This window comes from Aedes albopictus, chromosome 2 (assembly GCF_035046485.1).
Source record: "Aedes albopictus strain Foshan chromosome 2, AalbF5, whole genome shotgun sequence".
Taxonomy (NCBI): domain Eukaryota; kingdom Metazoa; phylum Arthropoda; class Insecta; order Diptera; family Culicidae; genus Aedes; species Aedes albopictus.
The window spans coordinates 454,684,399-454,710,985 of NC_085137.1; the positions used below are offsets into that span (position 1 = coordinate 454,684,399).

At 37.4% G+C, this 26,587-nt stretch overlaps 1 protein-coding gene across 11 annotated transcripts in view; it reads left to right on the forward strand.

Annotated features, from left to right (window-relative positions):
* The window catches only part of LOC109419707 (RNA binding protein fox-1 homolog 1), an 823,173-nt gene that overhangs the window by 686,017 nt on the left and 110,569 nt on the right, over positions 1 to 26,587 (forward strand). For 9 of the 11 annotated variants that reach the window (XM_062853919.1, XM_062853914.1, XM_062853920.1 and 6 more), the window contains 2 exons: positions 7,528 to 7,557; positions 19,855 to 20,155. In XM_062853919.1, coding sequence (XP_062709903.1) covers positions 7,528 to 7,557; positions 19,855 to 20,155 — 331 coding nt within the window. The remainder of the gene's footprint in view (positions 1 to 7,527; positions 7,558 to 19,854; positions 20,156 to 26,587) is intronic. The other 2 variants (XM_062853912.1, XM_062853916.1) reach the window with 1 other exon arrangement.

Consider the following 26,587-nt stretch of genomic DNA (forward strand, 5'->3'; position numbering starts at 1 on the left):
AAAATCCATGATTATCGTTGAAAATTTCCCTGATGCTGCAATGAAAATTCTTTGTAAACTCCCTTCGAACTTCTACTTCATTATTATTATTAATATTTATTAAAGACACTTTACCACTTATGTGGCATTCGTGTCTGAACTTCTACTTCAGTATTTTTATTTTTAATTATAGATCTCAATTTATTTTTAATTTTTTAATTTTGGGAATTATGAGGGTTTTTTTTTCAATTCTCCAGTACTCATTGCTGGAGTACTGATGTTGTTGAAAAATTCCGTTGGATAGGGTCTTGTACCATTTGGGCAGGTGTACCTATTTTGGGCACTTGCTGCTATAACTAAGTCAATTTCAAACCGATTGATTTGAAATTTTGTCCAGAGTTAGGCACGTACAGTATCTAACGCTGTACAAAAATTCAAATCAATCGGTTTGAAATTGACTTAGTTATAGCGGCAAGTGCCCAAAATAGGTACACCTGCCCAAATGGTACAATACCTTACCTCACAGGAATAAGTTTGAAAATTTCCTGAAATTTCGATGTAATTTCCCACTAATTTCTTTGAAAATTTTCCTGATTTTGGGAAGTTCCTAGGAATTTATTTTTAAAAAATCATGGATTATTGTTGGAAATTTTCCTGATGTTGCAATGAAAATTCTTTGAGAACTTCCTTAAAACTTCTATTCCAGTAAAAATTTATAGAAACTCTTCGTTCTCTCTCTTTCTCTCTTCTTGGCGTAACGTCCTCATTGGGACAAAGCCTGCTTCTCAGCTTAGTGTTCTATGAGCACTTCCACAGTTATTAACTGAGAGCTTCCTCTGCCAATGATCATTTTGCATGCGTATATCGTGTGCCAGACACGAAGATACTCTATGCCCAAGAAAGTCAAGGAAATTTCCTTTACGAAAAGATCCTAGACCGACCGGGAATCGAACCCGTCACCCTCAGCATGGTCATGCTGAATACCCGTGCGTTTACCGCCTCGGCTATATGGGAAACTCTTCGTTAATTTCTTTAAAAAAATTTCTCATTTTTTTGAAATTGTTGATGGCCTTTTCAATTCGCCAATAATCATTGTGAAAGTTCCTGAGAAATGCTTTGAATACACAGATAAAATCACTGACTTCGTTATATTTTACCAAAATCTCAACCGTTAAGTTTTTTACTGGAAAAATTCGGTGACGTTTACCGAACTTCGTTAAAATTTGACAGATAAACGATAACATTTTACCGAAATTTGGTAATTTTTACAGAATTCCGGTAAAAAACCATTACCGAAAGCTCAGCAGTTGAGATTTCGGTAAAAATTACCGACCGCGACTAGCTGTGTACTTTACAGGAAAATTTCCTGAAATTTCTTAGTAATTTCTCACTTATTTCTTTGAAAATTTTGTTGATTTCGTTTTGGGAATTTCCTAGAGATTTTTTCAAAAATTTTCTAGGGTTATCTTTAAAAATTTCCCTGAAAGTTCTTTGTAATTTTTAAAGAAAGTTCTTCAGTAATTTTTAGAGAAATTTTTCATAAATTTCTTTTGGATATTCTTGAATTTGTTTGAAACTTTTTCTGGCTTTTTTTTAAGAATTATTCAGGATTTTTTTAATTCTCCAATAATGATTGTGGAAGTTCCTGGGAAATTTCTTTGAATATTTTACAGGAATTTCTTTGACAGTTTAATTGAAAATTCTCCAGGAATTTGTCAAGCAATTTACAATTAATTTCCTTGGATACTCTTCGTGTTTTTTTTTTAATTCACTTGCCGATTCGAAGAATTTTTTCGCGTTGTTTTTTTTTCAGGAATTTCCTTTTCAATTTTCTACGGTTGTTTCCTTCATTTTTTTTAAGAATCGCTTTTGAAAATTCTAACATAATTTCTATAGACGTTCTTTGGAAATCTCTGTGGAAAATTTTCCACGAATTTCTTCAAAAATTTGACGGTTTTTTTTTTGTACGTTTTCTAGGAATTTTTAGAAGTCTTCTAGTATTCTTTGGAAACTTCCCTTAAATTTCTACTCTTCTATGAAATTTATTTTAGAAGTTTCCCATAAATTTCTTTGAAAATTTTACCCTCCCATTAAAGTCCCACTCTCAATGAATTCTTTCAGAAATTCACAAGCTGAATCGAGGAATTTCATCGCATATTTTTTTCCTTTGATTACATTACTACAGGAATTTCCTTGAAAGTTCTCTTGTATTTAGTTGAAAATTTTCCATGCGTTTTCCTATGAATTTCTTTGGACACCCCCTAGACTGTTTCAGAAAACACCCTAGCCGAGCTGAAGAATTTCTTCGCATATGTTTCAATTGAATACATTATAGAAATTTGTTGGAACCTTTTTTGAATTTTGTTAAAAATTCTCCACGCGGCTTTCAAAAGCTTTCTATGAATTTCTTTGAATACTTCCCATGACTACTTTCGGAAATTCCCTAACCGAGCCGAGGAATTTCTCCATATATTTTTCAATTACCTACATTACAGGATTTTTTTTAAACTTTTTGAGAATTCCTGTGAATTTTTCGGACATTTCCAAGGCTTCTTTTGGAAATTATCTAACCAAGCCGAGGAATTTCTTCGTATATTTTAAGAAAATCTTGGCAAATTTCCAAGGTTGTTTTCGTCGTTCCTTCGTTCTACCGTAATTTCTATAGAGGTTCTTCAGAAAAAAATTCCGGTTTTTCGTACGTTTTCTAGGATTTTTTTAAAGTTTCCTAGAATGTCCTTATATTCAAATGCAAATTCTTTAGAAGATTCCCTGGAATTACTACTCCAGTAATTTCTTTGGAAGTTTCTTTTAGACATTTCCCATAAATATCTTTAGAAAATTTTACATTCCCAATGAATTCCTGTGTCCAATGATTTCCTTTGGATTTTTTTCTAGCAGAGCCGAGGAATTTCTTCGCTTATTTTTTCATTGAATACATTAAAGGAATTTCTTTGAAAACGCTGGTATTTAGTTGAACTTACTTCGATTTGGACACTCCCCATGACTGTTTTGGGAAAATCCCAAGCTCAGCAGAAAAAATATTGGCATATTTTTTAATTAAATACAGTTTCATAGGACTACCTGATATTCCAATAAAAAATCTTCGGGTACTTCCCTGGATTTTCTACTCCAGTATTTTCTATAGAAATTTGTTTTGGAAATGACCCATGATTTCTTTTAAACATTTTATCCTCCCGAAACATTTTAACTCCCAATGAATTCCTTCGGAAATTTCCTAGCCGTCGCACATTTTTGTTGTTTTTTTTTAAACTTTGGAATTTAGTTGAAAATTCTCCAGGCGTTTTTAAGAAATTTTCTATGAATTTCACTTCCCATGAATATTTTCGAAAACTTCCTAGCCCAGCAGAGGCATTTCTTCGCAAATTTTCCCTTTGAGTACATAAAAGGAATTTTTACGAGAACTCTCTGGAATTACATAAAAGGTAGCTTTAGAGGTGCTTTAGAAATCATTATAGAAAATTTCTCACTATTTTCTTAAAAAAAAAAACTTGCGGTATTTTTACGTTTTCCGGGATTTTTTACAAAAGTTTCTTAAGATTCCCTGATGTTCCATATTTGGAAACTTCTCAGGAATTTCATTCGAGTAATTTCTATAGAAATTTCTTTTGGAAATTTCTCATGATTTTTTCTGAAAACATTATCATTCCGATAAATTTCTACTCTCAATGAATTTCTTCGGAAATTCTCTAGCCGAGACGAGGAATTTCGCATTTTTTTTTGAATACATTACAGTAATTTCTTTGAAAACTCTCTGGTATTTAGTTAAAAGTTCTCCAAGCGTTTTTCTATGAAATTCTTTGGACACTCCTAAAGACTGTTTTCGAAAATACTCTAGCTAAGTCGAGGGAATTATTCGCATAATTTTCATTCAAATACATTATAGTATTTTTTTTTTACTTTTATGGAATTTAGTAGAACAATCTTCAGGTGATTTTAAGAAATGGAAATTCCCTGGCCGAGTCGAGGAATTTTTTTTCGTAAGCTTTTTTCGAAAACTCTCTGGAATTTAGTTGCAAACTTTTCTGGCGTTTTTTGGAAATTATCCATGATTTTTTTGGAAGCTCCATTACCGTTTTCGGAAATTCAAAAATGTTTCCAAAATTACCTGATTATTTTCATGGAAATTTCTAAATAAAAAATCAAAAAAGTCCCAATTTCCTAAAAAAATCTTTAGAATTTCTCTAGGAATTTCTGTAGAGGCAAACTAAAACTGCACAACATTCGCACTTTATATGACTAGTAAGAGTTTTTGGTGGAGTAGTACTTTCTACAACAACACGCGTCCTTAAGAGTTAAAAAAATAATTCTCGAATTGTTTTTTTACGAATGATTTAAAAAAATAAAAAAAAAATAAATAAAATATGAAAATTGAAAAAAAAACCTAGTTGGGCCGAGATGTTTTTCGCATATTTTTTAGGAATGTTTTTGAAAAGTTCCTAGTTATTCTCATGGAAATTTCTCAGAATTTATTTTCCGAAAAGTTCATATATTTTTTTAGAATTTCTCTAGGATTTTCTTTTTTGAGATTATCAAAAAATAGATTTTTTTCAGAATTCCCTTAAAATTACTGAAATTTGCTTTGAAATTCTGAAAATTTAATAGCGAAACACTCCTCGTTATTTCTTTGGCAATTGGATTGAAATTTTGTTGGCAATGCCCAAAGAGTTCCATTGAAATTTTTTCAGATATTTCTTTTTTTTAAATTGATAAAGAAATCCTCAGCGGGGCTGAAGTTTTTATTTCAGGAATATTTTTGAAAATTTCCTAGTTATTCTTATGGACGTTTCTAAGCATTTGTTTTTCCGAAAAGTCCTAATTTCCCAAAAAAAATCTTTAGAATTTCTCTATGCATTTCTTTGGAGATTCTCAAAAAGTTTCTTCGCATACTTTTAGGGCTATTTTTGAAAATTTCCTAGTGATTTTCAAGGAAATTTCTCAAATTTAAGTGCTAATTTCCTGAAAAAAATCTTTAGAATTACTCAAGGAATTTGTTTGGAGATTCTCAAGAATTTTTGATTTTTTTGTGGAAGAGTTTCTAAAAAATGAGTTCTTTTTTGTAAATTCCCCTGGAAGTTCTAAAATTTGCTTGGACATTTTGCAGTAATTATTTTAAATATTTTAATTTTAACCTGTCAGGACGAGGGTTTTCTGTCGTGTTGTACTTTTTACAATGGCGAGGACGCAGGGTTAAAAATTGTATTTTCGTTTTTTATGTAATAATGAAAAGATTTTTGAAACAAAAAATGAAAAAAAGATAAAAAATTGAATTTGAATAAAACATAAAACAGCCGGGCCGAGGTATTGCTTCGCATATATTTTAGGAATATTCATGAAAATTTCCTAGTTATCCTCATGGAAGTTTAACACAATTTGTTTTTCCGAAAAGTCCTAATTTCCAAAAAAAAATAATCTTTTGAATTGCTCTAGGAATTTTTTCGGAGAATCTCAAAAAGTTTCTTCGCATAAATTTAAGGAATGTTTTTAAACTGTCCTAGTTATTTTCAACGAGTTTCTCAGAAATTTTTTTCTCAAAAGTGCTAATTTCCTAAAAAATTCTTTAGAATTAATCAAGGAATTTTTTTGGAGATTCTAAAAAATGATTTTTTCGGAATTCCCTTGAAATTACTGAAATTTGCTTTGAAAATCTTCAGTCATCATGTTGAAAATTAAGATATAAAACATTCCTCGTTATTTATTTGAAATCTTGTTGGCAATGCCCAAGGGTTCCATTGGATTTTTTTTCAGAAATTTCTTTGGATTTTTTCATTCTCATAGAAGTTTTTGAAAAAAATCCGAATCTTGAAAATGTATCTCGGAGTATCTTTTGAGTTTCTTGATTTTTTTCCAATTCCCCTGGAAGTTCTGAAATTCGCTTGGACTTCTCCTAGAAATTATCACAAAGGCACGCGTCCTGCAGGGTTAAACATTGAATTTTCAAATTCTTTTTTTTTGTATGAAAGGATACAATGATTTTTAAAACAAAAATTGGTAAAAAGAAAGAAAAAGTTCAATTTTACTAAAACATTTCTTTTTAATTGAAAAAAAAAATCTCTAGCTGGGCCGAGGCTGCATATATTTTAAGAATATTTTTGAAGATTTCCTAGTTATTCTCATGGAAGTTTCTCAGAATTTGTTTTTCCAAAAAATCCTAATTTCCCAAAAAAAATCTTTTGAATTTCTCTAGGAGTTTTTCTTTGTAGCTTCTCCAAAAGTTTCTTCGCGTATATTTTAGGAATTTTAGAAAATTTCCTAGTTATTTTCAAAGAAGTTTCTCAGAATATTTTTCAACTATTATACTGTATACGACGAGGGTTTTTGGTGGTGTTGTACTTTTTACAATGGCGCGCGTCCTGTACGGTTAAAAATTTATTTTCGAATAGTTTTTTTAATGAAAGGATAAAATGGTTTTTGAGACTAAAATTGTAAAAAAATAAAAATTGAAATAGCATTAATTTTTTTTAACTGAAAAATCCCTAGCCGGGCCGAGATTTTGCTTCGCATATATTTTGGGAATATTTTTGAAAATTGCTTAATTATTCTCATAGAATTTTCTCAGAATTTTTTTTCGGAATTCTCTTGAAATTTCTGAGTTTTTGAATTTCAAAGCGTTTCTCCAGTCATTTAAAATTTCATTGGAAACTGGTCAGGATCTTCCAAAGAAACTTTCCAGATTTCCAGATCTTTCAGATTTTTTCAGTTATTGTTATCGATTAAGAATTTGATGAGAAGTTTGCAGGTTATTATTACAGGAGTCTAAGTGCAAATTACTTGGGAAGTATGGGACTCGAACCCATTTAGCATGTATCCGAGCGCTGGTCAACGGTGGTAGTATAAGTATGTCCTTATTGCATGGTATTCATGCACTAGTAAAATACAATATCCACAGTTGCTGTGATGATTCTTAATTATTCAGTCCGCTGTGTTTCTATTTGAAAATATTGTATGCAGGTTGAATCGATATGCATTGTATTAATGAATTAAAATTTCTTAGATCTGGTGTTGATATTTGCTTGGTAAAAATAAATGCTGTAATGCTTATAGTAACTCTGTTTATTTTAGATCCTTGTTACCTCATTTGTAAAAATCGTAGTAAATTTTCCGCTGCCACTATCTATCGCTTTACCCTCTTTTTCAGTAGTGTGTACTATGTGTATCATCCTTCTTCATTTTTCCTCCCCTATAATTGCAGAAAAGTAGTCGATTCGTTTCAGTCGTTATTTCATGTAGCAAAATTTCCGGTAATTTCCCGTTTAAATTCAGCAAAAAAAAACTCACTGTAATCGCAAACAAGCAAAAAATCGATCACTGTTATTATACCAAAAAAATACCTATTTTACTACTCCTCAAAGTTAGGATCTAAGAATCACTTCCTACCCTTTCTGTCTCCGAATAAATCTTAATGAAACAGTTGTTCTTCGGCGATATTAATCTCGGTATTCTTTCCCTTTTTTCTTATTTTCCCCGCCGATCATGAACAAAACCTGTGTGACCTGTGACACAAAACCTGAATGAACACCGAACGAACAGCAGCAGTTTGCGTGCCCTGGCCAGCCGAAGGTAAGAACTTTTTCAGCAACAACAATCCTCCGTCCAGGCGACGGGCTCCCTAAATCCCCACCTCGCGTGGATTTTTTTATCTCTTGTTTCCATTGAAGTCGTTGTGTACGTACAGTTTTTCGCTCCAGTTAATAATAGATTAGGAACACGGTTTGGGCCCAAAGCTGGGACCGCCACCACCGCTCAGTCCGTAGAGTTTTGTGTATCTCCACTAGATAGATTGTAGGAGCAAAGTGTAGGGAGCAAAGTTTCCCGGAAAAAATAAGTAGTTTTAAGAGTGAGAAAATGTGCTTCCCAGCGGGAGAACGTTGGAGATTTTATCTTTTATGGTTAGGAGTAAATGGAAGAAAGGCTTCCGGACGGGTTCCGTGGATCGCAGATTTAGAGACCGAGAAGTGGAAGTAAAACTGCAATTGTAAATAGGATGACAAACACTAACGAGAGAGAGAGAGATATCTAGGGCTTAAGGTGAAATTTGTTGCTTCTTTTTTGTTTGGAAAATTGGATTGGATCATTGGTTTTGTTTTTGTTATTTTATTTTATTTATTTTTTTCGATGAAATATTTAATTTATGTATTTGATTTTTTGTTAATTTATTTGAAAAAAAATGAACAGTTTAAGCAGTAAATAGCTTTGTGTTTTCTTCATTTACTACCGAGTCTCAAAGTACATGTGTACTCCTAGTTGTACACCAGAAAAGAATGTAAGGTTGATGCTGACTGCTGACTACTGATTCTGATTTGTTTCGTCGTTTTCATAAAGAAATGAGCGGTCGAGGGGAGGTTTTGCGTACTTTCCTTCGAAATTTTGAACACAATTTGTGGTGTTTTCAATAAAAGGTAGGTTGCTGGTTTTTTCACTTAGGCACTGGCGGAGCTGACTAACTTGAAAGGCCTGATTGATTCAGTCATTTGTTAGATCTATCGGATAAGACACAAAGATGTTGTCAAACATCTTAGGATGATGATGAACCTTGGCGTGTTAGTGGAATACCTTTAAGTAAACGAAAATCGGGTTAAGTACTGTTCCTTTTAGTTCAACTAAGATTTTGCATCCTTTGGAAGACACGTATTGTAGACGTCAACTGTAAGGTCGTCTTCAGTGTCTCGTACTTGACTCGACTCAAATCTGTCGGAGCTCACTTACCTAATGGACGTTACGAATCTGACGGCCCTAATTTGACCTGACACATATTTGACTGATCTGATAAATGTAATGATCCTAACGACTATAACAAACTTGAAGGGATTTGGCAGACATAACCGATGCTGGGGGCCTAGCAGATGCAATAGGATACCGGACCCTACAATTAGACATGACAGAGCTGATGGGTGTGGCGGATTTTGGAAAACTTGACGCACGGACTTTGCTGGTTTAACTGATCTGAATGGGCTTATCGAATCAGGCAGACCTAACTAATCTAACAAACCTTGTTTACTTGGAGAACCTAAAGAATCTGGAGTACCTTGCGCATTTGAAACACCTGGTACATGATAGATCTGATCTGAGGACCTGGCACACCTGACGGGTTTTGTAAAAAGGCCTTACCAATGTATTAGTAGACCATACCTAGTTTTTGATAGGCTTGATGAATGTGAAGAATTTTTGAAGACCTTTCGCCTGATGGTTACTGGTCTAACTAATCACACGGACCTAACGAAACAGGCAGTCCTAACATATCTAACATAACTGATCGTCTTGAAGGACCTAAAGAATCTTCGAGGACCGTACGTATTTAAAAGACCTGGTGGCTCTATCGTACAGAAAAGATCTGACATGGCGACCTGGCACACTTGAAAGGTTTTGTTAACGGGCCTTACAACCGTAACTTGGGTTTGATTGGTTTGATGAATGTGACCTAAACATGGACCTAAACAATCTGGATCCAGAAGACCTGGTGGATCTGTCATACAAGACTCAAGCACCTGGAACACTTGACAGGCTTTGTTGGTCTATGAAATCTGACGTATTTGAGACTATCAAATCTGATGGACTTGGCGGATCGAACGGACTTGACAAGCGTGAAGGATCTGACGGTCTTCACAGTCCTAGCAGACCTCATAAACCAGATAGGTTTAGCGTATTTTGTACCTAACTGATTTGGTGATAAGGTTCGTGATTAGGAGAACCGAATGGACCATGTGGACCTAACGGAGTTACGTACCTTTCGGACCTGACGAATAAGGAACACCTGACCGACCTGTAGGAGTTAATGGATCTGGAGGTCATGACGAATCTAGAAGAGCTTACAAACTAACAAAATGAGCCAGGGGTTTTGATAGTAGAGTTCTTCATGATGTAATTTACGGAGTCACTTGAGGTGTCTCGATCGCTGTAGGTTGTAAGCGACTTGAATGCAAACTCTACTTAAGTACTCAAATAGACCTAAGCTACCTGACAGATACGACGGAGTCGATAGACCTGGTGCCAAATTTGTTGGACTTGACGGTCTACCGAATCCATTAGATTCATTGGATCTGTTAGATATAACGGATCTATCCGTTCTGTCCGTTTTGACATATCCTTCCTCGTGATATAACAGACGAATTTGGTGGGCTGTACCGACTGATCAATCTGTCGAACCTGGCGGGCCTGACGATCAAGTACAATTTTAAAGGTCTTGACGAATATGGTGCACATGCGTACTTACTAAACCAGTTGGGCCTTGCGGATCTGCTGGGTCGTACCTAGCATATCTGTCTGATCTGACGGACCCAATGGGTCGATTGACGTGGCGGTATTAGATGATTCCTCGTATTAAAACACTCATTCTGACGAATATCATGAATGTAACCAATTCTAGGGTGCTGGTTATCGTGGCGCATCTGGAGCTGTGTAGATCCTTGACGTTTCATGGATTTTTTTAGACCTATTAAATTTATCGGATTCGGACCTGATACATACATATGTTCAGCCTGACGAAACTTGCAAACCGATGGACCTGACAAACCTCATACCCAAATAATCCAATCCTTACCACCCATTACCACCTACTGAAATAAGGGGTCCGCGGTCTGGTAATTCATGGTGACCGTGCAGGAAGACTAGGTAGTGGAGGTGGAGCAACCCGTCATATTCACATATCATGAGAAACCTAACCAGCTGTCCCCATGCGTACCAGTCTTCGTAGACATCCTCGGCACGGGCTGCAAATGGGGGAGGGTTGTGGCCTAACCATGGGTGACTCTAACGAGTTTAAAACATACCCCGTGTCGAAACTAAATGAGTAATCATGGCAAGGCACGTTAATCGCTACCGAACTTCCGAACTTTCGACGGCCATTTGTGTTCTGATGATCCTGTGGACCCTGACCGACCTCAAGAACTATAGGCCTGGTCAGGTTCACCTTGCTGACTTGGCGGACCTGTCCGACCTGGAGCAGCCAATATACCGGAAGGCCTGGCGTTCTAGAGATCTTGACATTACCTTGACAAATCTAACACAGTGACCTAACTAGCATTCCTGTCCTGCAAAATCTGTACATATTCTGCCATCAATATACATAATAGATGGGGTTAGAGAAAAGGTCAGGTCACAATCGGTTTTTGACCAACGTAATACTTTATGTCCAGGGAAATTCAGAAGAAAATATCAAGTTCGCGCTGCTAGTTGGAACGCAGGACCATAAGTAATGAATACTTTTTTCTTAGTTTTTATTTACGTGTAAAGTAATGAATACTATATGCAGAGGTAGCATCACTCACTTCCAAGCAGTTACATTCACTTGTTGTGAGCTCGCTTCAGGAACATTTCATCGAAATACATTGTATGAAAGACTTTTTCAAATTAGTTTTATCTAAAAGTTTGTCGAATGATGTACTGGCGTAGAGTTAACAATCAAGTCAACCGGAGGCAGCGAACGGAACTTTCTACAACGTAAATATCATTTACATTTACCACGGGAACAGTTGCATTCATAGCTTTCTCACAACTTTGTTTCTGAACTGAGATAGTAGCAAGTGAATGTGACTCTTTGCCAAGGAATATACTCATCCCTGGCTATATGAATATCATCGCGACGAAAATTCGTGCCAAACAGTTGCCGAATTCCTAGCAATATCCTTAATAAATGGCAGACATTTTCTCTGAATCAAAATTTAGTGGATTGCAGTGTTTCTAGTGGATTCCTGAAAAACCTGTAGCGTAACAGCAGTGCTGTGTATTTTCAGGACCCTGATCCTCATTTCAAATGATAAACGCCGACCATCAAAGCATAGACAAACCACGCCAAAGCATCTCATAACAATCTTCGCTCCACTACTCTCTAATAGAGTATATCTTCTTAAAATACTAAACACGAAATCTGACTGCTTGACTGCTACACCTCACATTCATAACTATACGGCATGTTGTAATTGTATTTGTAGCGCCGTGTAATACAAATCCAATTGACTCTAATGCGGGCTAAACTTAGTGACGATCGTTCGTCAGTAGTGAGTGGCATACCCAAGTAACAATGAATGCTGAACAGTGAGAGTATTAGCTGAACAATAGCTGGTTAATGGTGTCAATGGCTGAACATAATGACAGCTGAATATTGGTCTGAAGTATGGCTTGTTCTACCTCTTTAATCAACAATACATAGATGGCTCAATATCAAGTTGAATAGAATATTATTCATCTGGATAACCAGCTCTAAACCATACACCAACATACAAAATTAATCATCTGTTGTTCAACCTTTAATCAAATATTTTTTGACAGCTGCCCCAAGCATGGTTTTCATGATGTCCACATCGCTTCGTCAGCCTCAATACAGACTTAGTTCAACTTATGTTGTTGACTATTCAGACACAACAAGTAATGTTCTTGTTTTCGAGGATATGTATATAATTGTGTGTGTGTGTGTGTGTGTGTGTGTGTGTGTGTGTGTGTGTGTGTGTGTGTGTGTGTGTGTGTGTGTGTGTGTGTGTGTGTGTGTGTGTGTGTGTGTGTGTGTGTGTGTGTGTGTGTTTTTTTTTTTTTTTTTTTTTTTTTATTCTAGGAGTCCAAAAATCTTCTAAAGACGCTGTGTGGGATTCGAATGTGCGCCTACCCACTAAAAACACTCTCCTAGTTCACCTCCACCTTAAATTCCCCTCCGGTACCACCATGCAGTATTTCTTCGGAGGGGAGGCGTTATGTGCCTTGTGCACCATCACCAATTCGTTATTCTAGTCTTCGTACTGAGCCGTTTGGCTCCCGTGTAATTTGTTATTCTATTTTGATTAAAGTGTCGCCATTTAGCGACCTTCTACTGTGTTAGCCACATTTACCATGCCACATGCCGAGCCATTTAGCTCCAGTTAGTAATGTGTTAGTACTAATTTGTTCGCCATTTAGCGATTGATTACGGTTACTAACACTCCTCATGCAGTTCTCTATTCCGCTGATAAAACAGGTCTTCTGGAAGCGACAATGTAGCCTTTAGCACTCTCGCGTACTACTCGGGTAGTCCCCGGCGGTGAATCTATCCTGCTCCGACGAAGAGTTCCCCGACAGTGGAAGATCTTCCGAAACCGAACTTCCCGGGTAGGTGCCGAGGTCGGTTCTGCGATTCCGGTTGAGGTCGGCTTCCGGTTCACAGGCGCCGTGTGTGTGTGTGTGTGTGTGTGTGTGTGTGTGTGGGTGGGTGGTGTAGGTGCTAAGGTGAGTGACAATAAATCAGAAAGTCCGAGTTCAATTCCCAGTGTTCCCACATGTTAATTTATACATTCCTAAACATCTCTTCTGGAAATAAACGCAGCTAATGGTAAAAATAGACTCACGAAAGTGTTTTTATTTTGTTTTAACACAATTAATAAATTTGATTGATTACTGATTAAGCACATATTAAGCCTTAAATCAGCCTTCCAACGAATCTCAAATCAGCTAAAGGTTGAATAAAACCACCAAAAATAGATGTTTAGGAGCTGAATAAAGGATTGTACCTCTTGTGCTCAGCTTTCGTTCGAATGAAGGCTGATTTAAAATAGTTTGAGAAACGTTTGTACAGATCCAATTTTTAACTGGGTAGCTCTTGCACCGCAGCGACGGTAACGAGCGTTCGACTGCTGAGATTTGCTAAGAATGAGAGAGCATGGTGGGAGGTTATATCGTATCACAGATAACAGATGTTTATGCTAGTACAAATTTTTCGCAGAATCCTGTGTAAATGTTCAAAACGATATACGTTGGCTCACTACCGCCATCTACTCAACTGATTGCGACATTACATCTAACTTGAATGCAAGAATAGTTAAAAGTTCCACTTTCATTCAAGATCGAATACAATCTTGAATGTAAAATTGCGTAGTGCATGCAATCTTGAAAGCGATCACTGACTATCGATCACTGCGCCATCTCTAAATGATTGCCACATGAGTTTCAGCTGCTCGTTACATACAAAATGGCTGTTGAGCATTTTTACACACATTGCCAATATGAGCATAAACGTCTGTTATCTGTGATCGTATCAATGTGTTCATCGTGAAAGTGTTTGGAGGCGACTTAGAGACGGTTGGAAGGGGAAGAAAAATACTGATGTCGTGTGTTAACCAATTTTGGCCGAATGGGTCATATAATGATCCCGGTAATGAGAGCGATCATAACAAATGTGTTCGCGGCAAGCGAGATTACTACAGCAGGTCCGATTCATTCCTGCTTCAGAAGGTGGTGATGGTGCACAAGATTGCTTACAAGATTCTTTACAAGGTGCTTCTTCGGAAAAGTCTGTCGAAATTTCCACCAGGAACATAGAGAATGTCACATCATAAGCTCCCGTATAAACTTGTGAAGCTCGTCAATTCCTTCAACTAAACTCCAACCAACTAAAAATTCTAAAAAAAATGTTGGGATGAACCTCAAGAGGAAAAACAGAAAAAAAAGTAAATGAATGCCGTATGGTCCACTGCCCGAATTTATGCTGGCCTGCTTACTCTTACAGAAAATCTGACGTTTGAGCGGTGGCGGCACCTCCTAAACGTCAAATTTTCTGGGAGAGTAAGCAGGCCAGCATAAATTCGTGTAGTGGACCATAAGTGGCCACCATAGATAAAGGTTGTGCCTATAATGGCTATCACCAAGCTGGCGCTGAAGATTCATGAAGTTTGAAAGGTCCAAGATAACCTAGATGGAATCCGGAATATTTCCGAAACCATTTAACCAATCTAATTCGTACCTGGATCATCAAAAGTAGAGGAAATTCCAGATTCAATGGTGTACAGAATCATGGATTGGCACTGACCCTCCTCTGAGCACATGCTCTAACGAGACCGCGTATTGGATGACGACCCATGGACTCAAATGGACTCCCAATGAACTGATGAAGAACAACAGCAACAACCCAGACAACCAGTTATCGTATAAGATGTTGCATAAGATGATAAAGTGGGGCCATATGCGTACATGCCTCCATTTAGGCGCATGTAAAATGTACGCATATCGCCTCCACTTTAACATCTTATGCAACATTTTATACGATCACTGGCTGACTGGGAACACGTGTTCTTTGTTCTACCATCAACGAAGTATAAGAGAAGCAGCAACGCATCGATCAGTGATAGTCAGTATGAAAATTATTCACAGAATGTGAACAAAAACTTTAGGAATATACAATTACAGTGCGGTAGTCAAACATGTCCTCCGCAACCACTGGATGAGTTGACGTGAAGTTCGTCAAACAATCCTATTCCATTTCACTGATTTTTCAAATTATTGGCTTTAAAAACTTGAAAGCCTTCTAACTTTCAGCCCTGCGCTGGTTCGCCTCGGAGATTTCACTGAATTTTACATTGAAAAATTTCTTGAATGGAATTTTGAATGCAAGCTTCATACTGAGTGCAAGCTGTAAATTTATAAACTGATGGAAAAATGTGTGCCATATGACGGAGTCATTCTGTATCAGGTTATATGATGTACAAATTTTTAACTATGTACAGTTAAAACTTGTTACATCGAGTTTTCTGTAACAATCTGTCCTGCATCGAATTATAAAATTACAGGTTGGTGCAGTACGAAACTTGCTTAGATATTTTTCCTTTGATTGCAAATCGCTTCACCATCGCTCAACTCTAGTCAACCGTTATGTGACAAGGTACCCAGCGTCCATTGAAAAAGCATGTAGAAAAAAGCAAGAAGTGTGTTGGACACATAACGGTTAAATCCAAGGCGGAAGTGTACAATCGAGCTTACGTCCGTTTCTTTAAGCCACATCAAATGCTATTAGCCAGGAAGTGTCCAAATGTATTGCTAAATACATTAGATTTCACTTGATTCCTCAGTACGATCCGCTAAAGTGAAGTGTCCCCAGTGATCAAAGGTAAATCTCTAACCCAGAAAGAGTCGCGTTTGTGGTTTTGTGGTTTTTCACATTCCACGTCCGTTTCAAAAGGCAAATCAAAGCCCAAAATCTCCTCTCCTGCGGTTAACTGCTGGGCCAGTTAAAAGTTTCACGATAATATCTCCACCAAATTAAAATGGCTATTTAAATTCACACTATTGCACTGCGAGAAAATAATTTTAAATTGCGGCTTTCATGTACAGCAATCAATTCTTGGCAACTCAGTCTGAAACTGTGCATGTGGTAAGTTTCGTGTAACCCCAAGTAACATTATGGATGACCAATTGGTCTTGTAGAGGTTTTGACGTTACGTCAAAAAAAGCTCATAAAAGATCTAAGATTAGCTACGAGACAATAATGTAAATTTAGATAGCGAGCGATCTACAAAATGTCAATCAAGTCAATTGACAGTGATTTCATTACGACAATCACGAAAATCACTTGCATAATTTCAATATAATCATGTGACTGTATGACGATATCAGCATGAAAACTTCTCTGAACAGTATACCTACTCGATAATTTCTTACCGAATGTGTCCCAATTGGGTAAAACTATATGGTGATCTCGCATGCACCCCTGTTAAATGGCATGAATATCATATGACTTGGGCTATTGAACATACTGATTAAGCACGAAGTGTCATCTACCGTTTCGGTACTTAGACTTTTTAGTTAATTCAATCCCGATCATGATCTTGATTTCAATGGGGCACGTTCGATGACGTACTAGAATTGAAGTAATGAGCTGAATTTTTGTATGGTGAGAAGGTCGATTCTCCGTTTCTGTAATGAAATGATTAAAAAAGCGTGGGTATTATTGTTCGTGCAGTTGAAAATCGGAATTTTTGACACGCGAAAATCGATTTTTCTCCCAAACCGTATGTCGGACGTAGAGTAATGCGGGGCAAAAGTTCGCACCTAACAGACTTCACAAAATAGCAATTAAACGAAAAGAAAATAATATCGTTTTTCTTCGGTAAACGGATCCCTATCATGTTGCCTTCAAAACGTAGTACTAGATTTTTTCGCGTTCTTTTCGTAGTTTCAGTAATACAATTTTTAATGCAAGTACTCCAATGCGAACTTTTGCCCCATAGTGGGGGCAAAAGTTCGCATTATGCGGGGCAAAAGTTCGCACGTTGAATAGCATAGTTTATTGGAGTGATGTTCATTTATTTCATGGTAATTCATGTTCGTCCTTTCACTTTAGCCGTGAAATCTGTTTCTTTCTGTTCTTAGCTTTACGGCCCAACTGAAATACGACCTGGTGTTCAGCTTTGGAATACAATGTATTTTATGAACACTTCCACAACTACTAACAAGAAGCTGTCCTTTCCTGCATAACTGAAGTTATCAAAATACATTGTGGGGTAATCATAGAGATACGTGTTGCACAAAATACATTAAAAAAAATCAAATATGCTGCAAAACTATTGAACGGGACCGTAATCGAATCTTATCCCCGTCAGTATGGTGATGAATTATAACTGTGAATTTGCAAACTAAGCTATGAAACACCCCGGTATAGTAGAAGAACATAACATGACCTTCAGAAACAAACGAAAAGACACGACGAGGATGACGAAGAAAACGTTTTAAAATGTTTTTTTAGCCATTTTTCATTTCATGATTTAAATGGGTGAACATAATGTTTGCCTTACAATGGATCTTCTTACAAAACAAAATTCAAACCCTCTGCCGGAACGATTTCAGGGTAGATACTACACATATTATACACATATAGTAGTTTCTATACGAAACCATCATTACTGCAAAGATTCTGTAATTTTATTGATGTACTACATTCAGAAAGCTAGTGCGAACTTTTGCCCCACAGCTACTGCGAACTTTTGCCCCACCGTCAAGGTTTTAACAATGTCCCTTTCTGCAAGAAGCACTAGTAGTTTATTGTTTATTTGAGTGCACCTCTTGAACTACTATGGAATAACGATTCTCCGACATCAAGAGATTTTGAGATTCTTCTTCTTCCTGTTACTACAAATTCTTATTCGAAAAAGCCCAAAAAATCTATCAAAACACCTAGAAACACATTTTTTCGCATAACTCTGCCACACCATAACGAAATCCTTCCAATTTTTGTTGACGAGTAACTGGCCCGATTATGTGTCGAACCCATGCAAATTTGTTTGGGTTCTTAACTCGTGTTCAGAAAAAGACCCACTGCGAACTTTTGCCCCGTGCGAACTTTTGCCCCGCATTACTCTACGTCGGGCACAGTGCGCTGGATAGAGGGTCAGGTCCGCTGTCCAGCGCACTATGTCCGACGTTAGGTTTCACGTATGGATTTTGAGAAAATTCGATTGTCGGGTGTGGGTAAACTTCGGGTTTCAACCGCGACGACAATATGATTCTTTGCCTAATTTGATGCCGTTTGAGCAAAACTTTGGGAAACTGTGTTGTTTAAGTTGCAAGAAATGGAGAAAACAACAACAGGGTTGCCCAAAGTTTTGCTCAAACAGCATTAAATTGGGCAAGGAATCTTAATACACACGCTTTTTGAACCATTTCATTGCAGAAACGGAGAACTGACCTTCTCACCATACAAAAATTCAGCTCTATACTTCAACTCTAGTACTACACCGAACGTGCCTCATTATAATTATTTATTGATCTTGTCATAAATTTCTCTTCCATAATACAAGATGACAATTGAAATTTCTATAGTGATCGATCTGTAAAATGTCTCTTAGATGAATTGACAGTGATTTAATTATGACACTGAATCGATAATCACATGACTGTGTGACGATAGCAGCATGTAAATTTCTCTAGTATATTCGGTAACTTAACTTTTTATCGATTTTGCCTCAGCTGTGTAAAATTACATAGTGATCTTGCATGCAGTGCTGTCAAATATCATGAATATCACGTTACTTGGGATGTTGAACATTGCAATCAGCGCGTTAATTCAATCCCTATCATGGTTTTGACTTCAATTATAATTGTTTATTGATCTTTCTTTCAGTGCTTCGCTTTCAGTAATTTGGTTCTGGTCAAAACCAGATGGTTAAAATCCAACCCGATCCGTCAGCTCCCCACTTCTCCCAGTTGCGGACTCGGATCAAACAATTTATTTTATTACACTACTCATCAAACGCGAAACAACCTCCATTTTCCACTCCAGCAGACTCCAGCGACCGAGCTGATACATACAGCTCTACAGCTGAAATCCCCCGCGCGTTTAGAGAGGGTGCTGAGGAGCATCATTTCGATATGGGGTATACTTTATGGTTACACTGTTGTTGTTGTTGTAGGTTGGCGCTGCTTTTTTTTTCGGAGTCTGGTTGTTGCGGAAAATTAATAACAATTTCGAACGAGAGAGTAGAAAAGTTGAGCACTGCCCATGATGCCCACACTTCCCATCATCATTTAAGCTAGAGAAGAGAGCCATATAATCCTCGTATTGATCTTTCCCATGACGACGCAAATGCGCTCCATCAATTAATTAACGTCGAACTGTTTCGACGGAACATTTTGCAGCTGGGATTCTGCCTGGGTGGGACTTGGTTGGTTGAGAGTCAGATAGTCAGCCAGCATCAATTTTAGTTTGTTTTTGCTTCTTTTTTTCTTTCCTTTATTGAGGTTTCTCCCCTACGACTGTAATGTAGAAAACCTTTTTCGTCTGGAAAAGCTAATTAATTGATTACTTTATAAGCAGGTCTTTGCTTGGTGGTACACAGCAAAAAAAAATGGGTTGAAATTAGCAGACGTACGTAGCCTTTGGCATTGATTATCGCTCTTTTTCTAGCATGGAGAAATAGCCGGGAGAGATGGGGCGCGTGCCTGTGTTGAGCGACGACCAGTGTTCGAATCTAGTCCAAAACTTCACTTATATTATTTTTTGCTGTGTACACACCTTCGCATGCATCGTACCCTTTTTTCGTCGCCCAAAAAAAAAACAACCGAGATAAATGGCGAAGCATTTAAAAACAATTTCACCGTTTTTCGTTCCGTTATCTTCTCCCTCCCACGTAGGTTACCGCCTGTCGATGGGCGCCTGGCCTTGGATAGGAACAACGGCAGCAACCGTCGGAGCAGCCGGAGCCCAATCGGCGGCAGCCCTAGCGGCCGCCGCAGCAGCCGGTGCGGCACCAACATCGGCCGCCGCTGCCGCAGCCGCAGCAGCTGCGGCTTCGTCGAACCAGGCGGCAGCCGCCGCCGCAGCAGCAGCAGCCAACCAGCCGATGAATGCAGCGGCAGCGGCCGCAGCAGCCGCCTCGCCGCTGTTGATAGCGCAGGCCGCCCAGAGGGCTGCGGTCGCCGCCCAACGGCGTAGGTGAGTACAAAAAGCACACATGGATTCTATACTTCGTATGTTTGGAGTTCGGGAAAATTTATCTAGGTACCTATATCAAAGTGCGTTGCATAAGGAAATTGCTTCTCGTGCTTGTTAAAGAAAAAGTGTAATGGTTTAGTTAGAGTAGGAATCTACTTCGTCATATGCGTTAATTCCCGTCATATCAGACGGAAAATAACCGATAATTTAAGATATTCCAATTTACCTTTGCCAGTGGCTCATCAAATTTAAGCAAACAGTTGTAGACTATCAATAACCACCCCCTATAGTACTGAAAATTGAATAATTACGTAAAATATCACGTTTCGATTTCACTCCACTTACAACTTCATTTTTTTTTCTCGTCTTGCATATGACGAAGGCAACCACTTCAGATTAGCGCTAGCCGAATTGTTTTTCATCACCATTCAATTTTCACTTCGTTAGATTCACTTATCGAACTGGGCTTCAATGCACATCCCACAAAAAAACCCTGCAACACTTCAAAGTGAAAATGCAGGAAAAACAAAATAAATTACTTTTTTTCGACGGTTAATTTTAAACAAATAGTTTCCTTCGTCTCAGGAAATATGTGCGTAGTTTTTCTGCATGCGAAACATCGTATTTTACAATCACAGAGAAAAATTTCTTCGTGTGGTGATTATGATCTTGTGGGCTAAATATAAATTGAAATATTTTGATCGTTATTCTAAAATTACATCTACAGGGGATAGACAAAATGATCGGGACAGGCAAAATTTTCCCTTCTCGAAAAAATTTCAAATACATAGTTGCAACTTTTCGAAAAGTGCATCAAATATTCTCAAATTTTCACTGTAAGTTCATCAACTATTTGTGTATCAGTGGACAAAATTTGAAAAAGATCGAACTATTTTGCACGAAGTTATAAAGTTTCTAAAAAAAGCTATAATTATCCGATGGCCAACTTTGAGCTGTTATATCTCCGGACTCGATGAACCGAATGCAATGAAATTTTGACCATTTATGACTTAACACGGAAGAAAATTATAACGATTAGATTATTTTTCTAATAAAACACCAAATTTTCTTAAATTTCAACATCGTTTCAAAATTCAAGATACTAATTATAGTTCATTAAAATTCCCTCCGATTGTGTCGAATACAGATATGTTTTGAAAGAGAAATTAATGAAATCTCTATAACTTTTTCTCTTATTATTAATTTCAAGTTTAGTCAAACATTTTTTAGAGCTCATTATATAAGTCATAAATGGACAAAATTTCATAGCATTCGGTTCATTGAATCCAGAGATATAACAGCTCAAAGTTGGCTATCGGATAATTCTACCTTTTTCTGAAATGCTTATAACTTCGTGCAGAATAGCCCGATCTTTCCCGAATTTTGTCCACTGATACACAACTAGTTGATCAACTTGCAGTAAAAATTTGAGAATATTTGATGCACTTTTTGAAAAGTTACAGCTAATTAATCATTTTTTGAAAAGTGAAAATTTTGTCTATCCTCTGCATCTCAATTTAAAAGTTCGGGACAGGCGAAATTTTCCCTTCTCAAAAAAAATTCAAATAGCTGTAACTTTTCGAAAAGTGCATCAAATATTCTCAAATTTTCACTGTAAGTTCATCAACTATTTGTGTATCAGTGGACAAAATTTGAAAAAGATCGAACTATTCTGCACAAATTTATAAAGAGTCTAAGAAAAGCTATAATTATCCGATAGCCAACTTTGAGCTGTTAGATGTCCGGATTCAATTAACCGAATGCAATGAAATTTTGACCATTTATGACTTATATAATGAGCTCTGAAAAACTTTTGACATAACTGAAAATTCTTAACACGGAAGAAAATTATAACGATTAGATTATTTTTCTAATAAAACACAAAATTTTCTTAAATTTCAACATCGTTTCAAAATTCAAGATACTAATTAGGGTTTGTGTACCATCAGTAATCTCATGCTCCCATTTTCATCCTATTCGAAAACAAGCGATTACGGCACCGATTGACTCCGTTCTTTTTGTTTTCATGGGTGCTCACTTCTAAAAAAAAATACAAAAATAAAAAACAAAACAAACAGCGCTTCAATCCTTTGTTTTTCGTGGGATGAAAATGGGAGCCACATGCTTAATAAGGGAACCAATACCCTATAGTTTATTTAAATTCCCTCTGATTGTCTTGAATACAAAAATGTTTTGAAAGAAAGTAACAACATGGGCGGCAATTCATTGAAAAGGTAATGGGATGCATATTAAAAATAGATCAATTTACTAAAAAATCGTAAAGTTAATGAAACCGCTATAACTTTTTCTCTCGTTAATAAGTCAAACGTTTTTCAGAGCTCATTATATAAGTCATAAATGGACAAAATTTCATAGCATTCGGTTCATTGAATCTGGAGATATAACAGCTCAAAGTTGGCTATCGGATAGTTCTACCTTTTTCTAAAATGCTTATAACTTCGTGCAGAATGGCTTGATCTTTTCCAAATTTTGTCCACTGATACACAAACAGTTGATCAACTTACAGTGAAAATTTGAGAATATTTGATGCGCTTTTCGAAAAGTTACAGCTAATTGGACATTTCTTGAAAAGTGAAAATTTTGCCTGTCCCGATCATTTTGTCTATCCCCTGTATATGTTCTTTATGTTTTGTGCCCAGGTAGTTATTTGAGAAACGTCCAATTGGTATTCCCCTTTAAGTCCCAAAGTATGGCAACACTGCTACGACGCTGAATTCAAAAGGATTCAACTCCATCAAATTTATCTACTTGAAATGGGATCGCAGTGAAAGGCGCATAAATTTCGAGAGCAAAACTTCCGCCTAACGAAAGCAAACATGAGCCTCGTTCCGCCGACTTACCACAACAAAATAGAACAAATTTAGACCACACACATACGGTACACACACAAACAAACAGACTTGCTTCGGAAGCAGAAGCAAGCTTTAAGGAGAGGCGTTGTGAGAATACGGCGAGGCACGGCGAAGTGAGTCAACAAGCGGATGAAAACTTTTCATTTTCACACATCCGGAACGATACAGGCAAGCAGGCAGGAATCGTCGTGGAGCGTGAAGCGAGTGTACAGAACAAACCACGCCACACACATCAAGGGCGGGGGTAAAAATCTTGATTTTGTGCTATTGTGAGGGGCGAGTGTAAGAAAGTGACTTCCTCTCACTGACTGCTGAGCTGAATGGGGTTTCAGCGGAATTTCAAATGAATTCGCAGGAAGCACTTAGGCTAATTTTGGAGAGTTGCGAAGTTGGAATCGTGGTTCGACTGCATCTTTTATGACAATTATTTTTGAAGCAATTCGATCGACGCCGTAATTAAAAATAAGGAAAATTAGAGAAAATATCTCTCGGTTCACTAGGTTAAAGTTTCAAAAAATTAAGGCAAAAATTGTAACATTTCGAAGCTTTCGTTCTTGAGTGGAGCATTTGCTTTAGTTAAAATTCACATAAAGATTATAAAAAATGCTCTTGTTCTTTTTGTTCTTCACATGAATTTAAGTAAAAAGTTAAACTCAAGTGAAAAGGGTCTCAGAATTCTACGTTTTCTTTTGTCAGATTTAGCCCTAGCCTTTATTTCGAAACCAATAGATTTACTTCTCTTCTATTCACATTTTGTGAGATTGTATGGCATGAGATTCGAACCAACGTTCTTGACGTGAAATGAATATTATTTAACCATCATACCACAGATTCACTACTCAAGAATCTTTGTTATTTAAGACAATACACCGTCTTCAACCAGAAGTTGTACAGACTGAACAAGCACTACCCAAGTAACAATTAATGCTGAACAGTAAGAGTATTAGCTGAACAAACTGCTGGTTAATGGTTTCAATGGCTGAACACAATAATAGCTGAATAATGGTCTGAAGTATGGCTTATTCAACTTCTTTAATCAGCAATACATAGATGGCTGAATATCAAGTTGAATAGAATATTATTCATCTGGGTAACCAGCTTTAAAACTTACACAGACATGCAGAATTAATCATCGGTTGTTCAACCTTTAATCAAACATTTTCTGACAGCTGACCCAAGCATGGTTTTCGTGAAGTCCACATCGCTTATTTAACCTCAATACAGACTTGGTTTAACTTATGTTCTTGACTATTCAGACACAACAAGTAATGCTTTTATTTTCGAGGATATGTATTCAATTGTGTGTGGTGTAGGTGCTAAGGTGAGTGACTATAAATCAGAAGGTCAGAGTTCAATTCCTAGTTTTCCCACAGATTAATTTATACATTCCTAAACATATCTTCTGGAAATAGACGCAGGCAATGGTAAAACTAGGCCCACGAAGGTGTTTTTATTTTATTTTCACACAAATAATAAATTTAATTGATTACTGATCAGGCGCGTATTAAGCCTTAAATCAGCCTTCCAATAAACCTCAAATCAGCTAAAGGTTAATTAAAATCACCAAAATTAGATGTTTAGGAGCTGAATAAAGGATTGTACCTCTCGTGCTTAGCTTTTGTTCAAATGATGGCTGATTTAAAATAGTTGGAGAAACGTTTGTACAACATCAAATTGTTACCTGGGAGGCGCAGTGAAGATTTTTTCGTTTGACGAAAAGTTTTCCCCGACTGGACTGGAGCGGGAATCGAACCCACACTCAGAGGCTCATGAAACGCCTAGATGATTGACGCCTCTTGCCGCACGGCCACGAGGCCCACAATTGCTAGATGAAATATTCAACAAAATACAGTTTTTTTTGCATAAGCTTATGTTAGCAATATTTTGTCATATTAAAGTTGTTGCCATTCAATTGTAACAAATACAACACTACAGCTGCATTATCCAGCCTTCCGTTTTCACCCAAAGCCTTTGATATTGATTTCACTTCAACCAGCTTTTCCAACCTTCCCCAACACACCGCCCGCACAGTTCCCGCAACATCATAAAAGGGCGTCTCCATAGCCGAGTGCCCTGCAGTCGGGTGCCCACCAAAATCACCGAATAACAATAAACATAAACAACCACTCAAAATCGATAGTCTGGTGCTCTGGTGCCTGCCGCAGCGGCAGCAGCAGCCAGCGGCAGCACTTCAACCTATATTTGTCAATAAATGCAAATTTACACCTTGCCAAACGAACGATCATCGCGCTGGTCGATGTTGGACGGGATGGGGAAGGCTTTTAAGTGGTAGCGAGCGAGACACTGTGAGTTTATTTACGGCAAATGATGGCTTTTTGGGGGTGAGGGCGTAATATCGGGAAAATGGGGTTCCAGATAGAGGTTCCAACCCGGGATATCCCGGGACAAAAAATCCCGGGATCTTGAAAAATTCGGGATTTCCCGAATCACGGGATAATTTTTTTCTCCGTCCCGAAAATCCCGGGATTCCCGGGACACACATTTCTTACACATTTTTTTCGCTTTGATTTGAATTTGGAGAGTCTCTGAAACGTACTCGAAGAGTCGTGATTTTTTTTTCGAAAATCGCCTTCAACGAAAAATTACGAAAATGTTACATAAACCACTTCAACTGTGTGTGGACATCAAAACTCGTTGGAATACTGCTGAAACGATGCTGGAGCACTTCATTCACGATTATGATTGCATCAAAGAAAAATTTTTCGAAATAGGGTTTTCTAGACTTATGTTGGACAATGATTTTGAGGTTGAAAAAAAAAACCTTCAAGAAGCTCTTCAGACAATCAGATTCGCTTCGGAAGCATTGGTAAGACGAGATGCTATATTACTGTCTGCGGAATGCAGCGTGAGTTTCTTGTATTCGAAGTTTTCGAAAAGTAACTCCAAAGTTGGAAACGACCTCTTCCATGCAATCATGAACAGAATCATCAAACGGCGCCATATGAAATACTAACAGCGCTAAAGTTCCTTCAAGGTCTTCCGTCGTCAACGCAAGTGCCAGCAGAACTGGAAAGCTCATCGAAAACGTAAATGATTAAGTTCATCGAGGAACTGGGAGTACGATTGTTGCGAGACTGCCAAAGACAGACCGATAATGATGCTGCCGAATTGAATGCTGGATTGTCCTGTATGCATAACACAGACAAACAGACGTATCACTTTTAACAGATTGCGATAAAAATCATCGTCATGAAAACATAATCGCCCAATGCTAACCAGGCTGTGTTACGCAAACCACTCAGTAAGTGGCGGGGTAGTGAGCAAACGTCAAGCAAGAGCGAAAACGATGCGAGCGCCACGACCGAGCAATTTGCGAACTACAATATATTTGAACTAACCGTTAAAAAGTGTAACGATGAGAAGTGAGTAGAGTGAGACGTCTGTTTGTCTGTGCGCATAACACCATCGAGCATGCGTGAAGAACTGGAATCGGCTATAAAGTAATATGCCAACCCGTCTTAGACTGATTCGGCAATGATTGATTTTTTCAAAATAATTGCGAAGTAGCTGTTACTTTTTGAGCTACATGGTAAGTTGA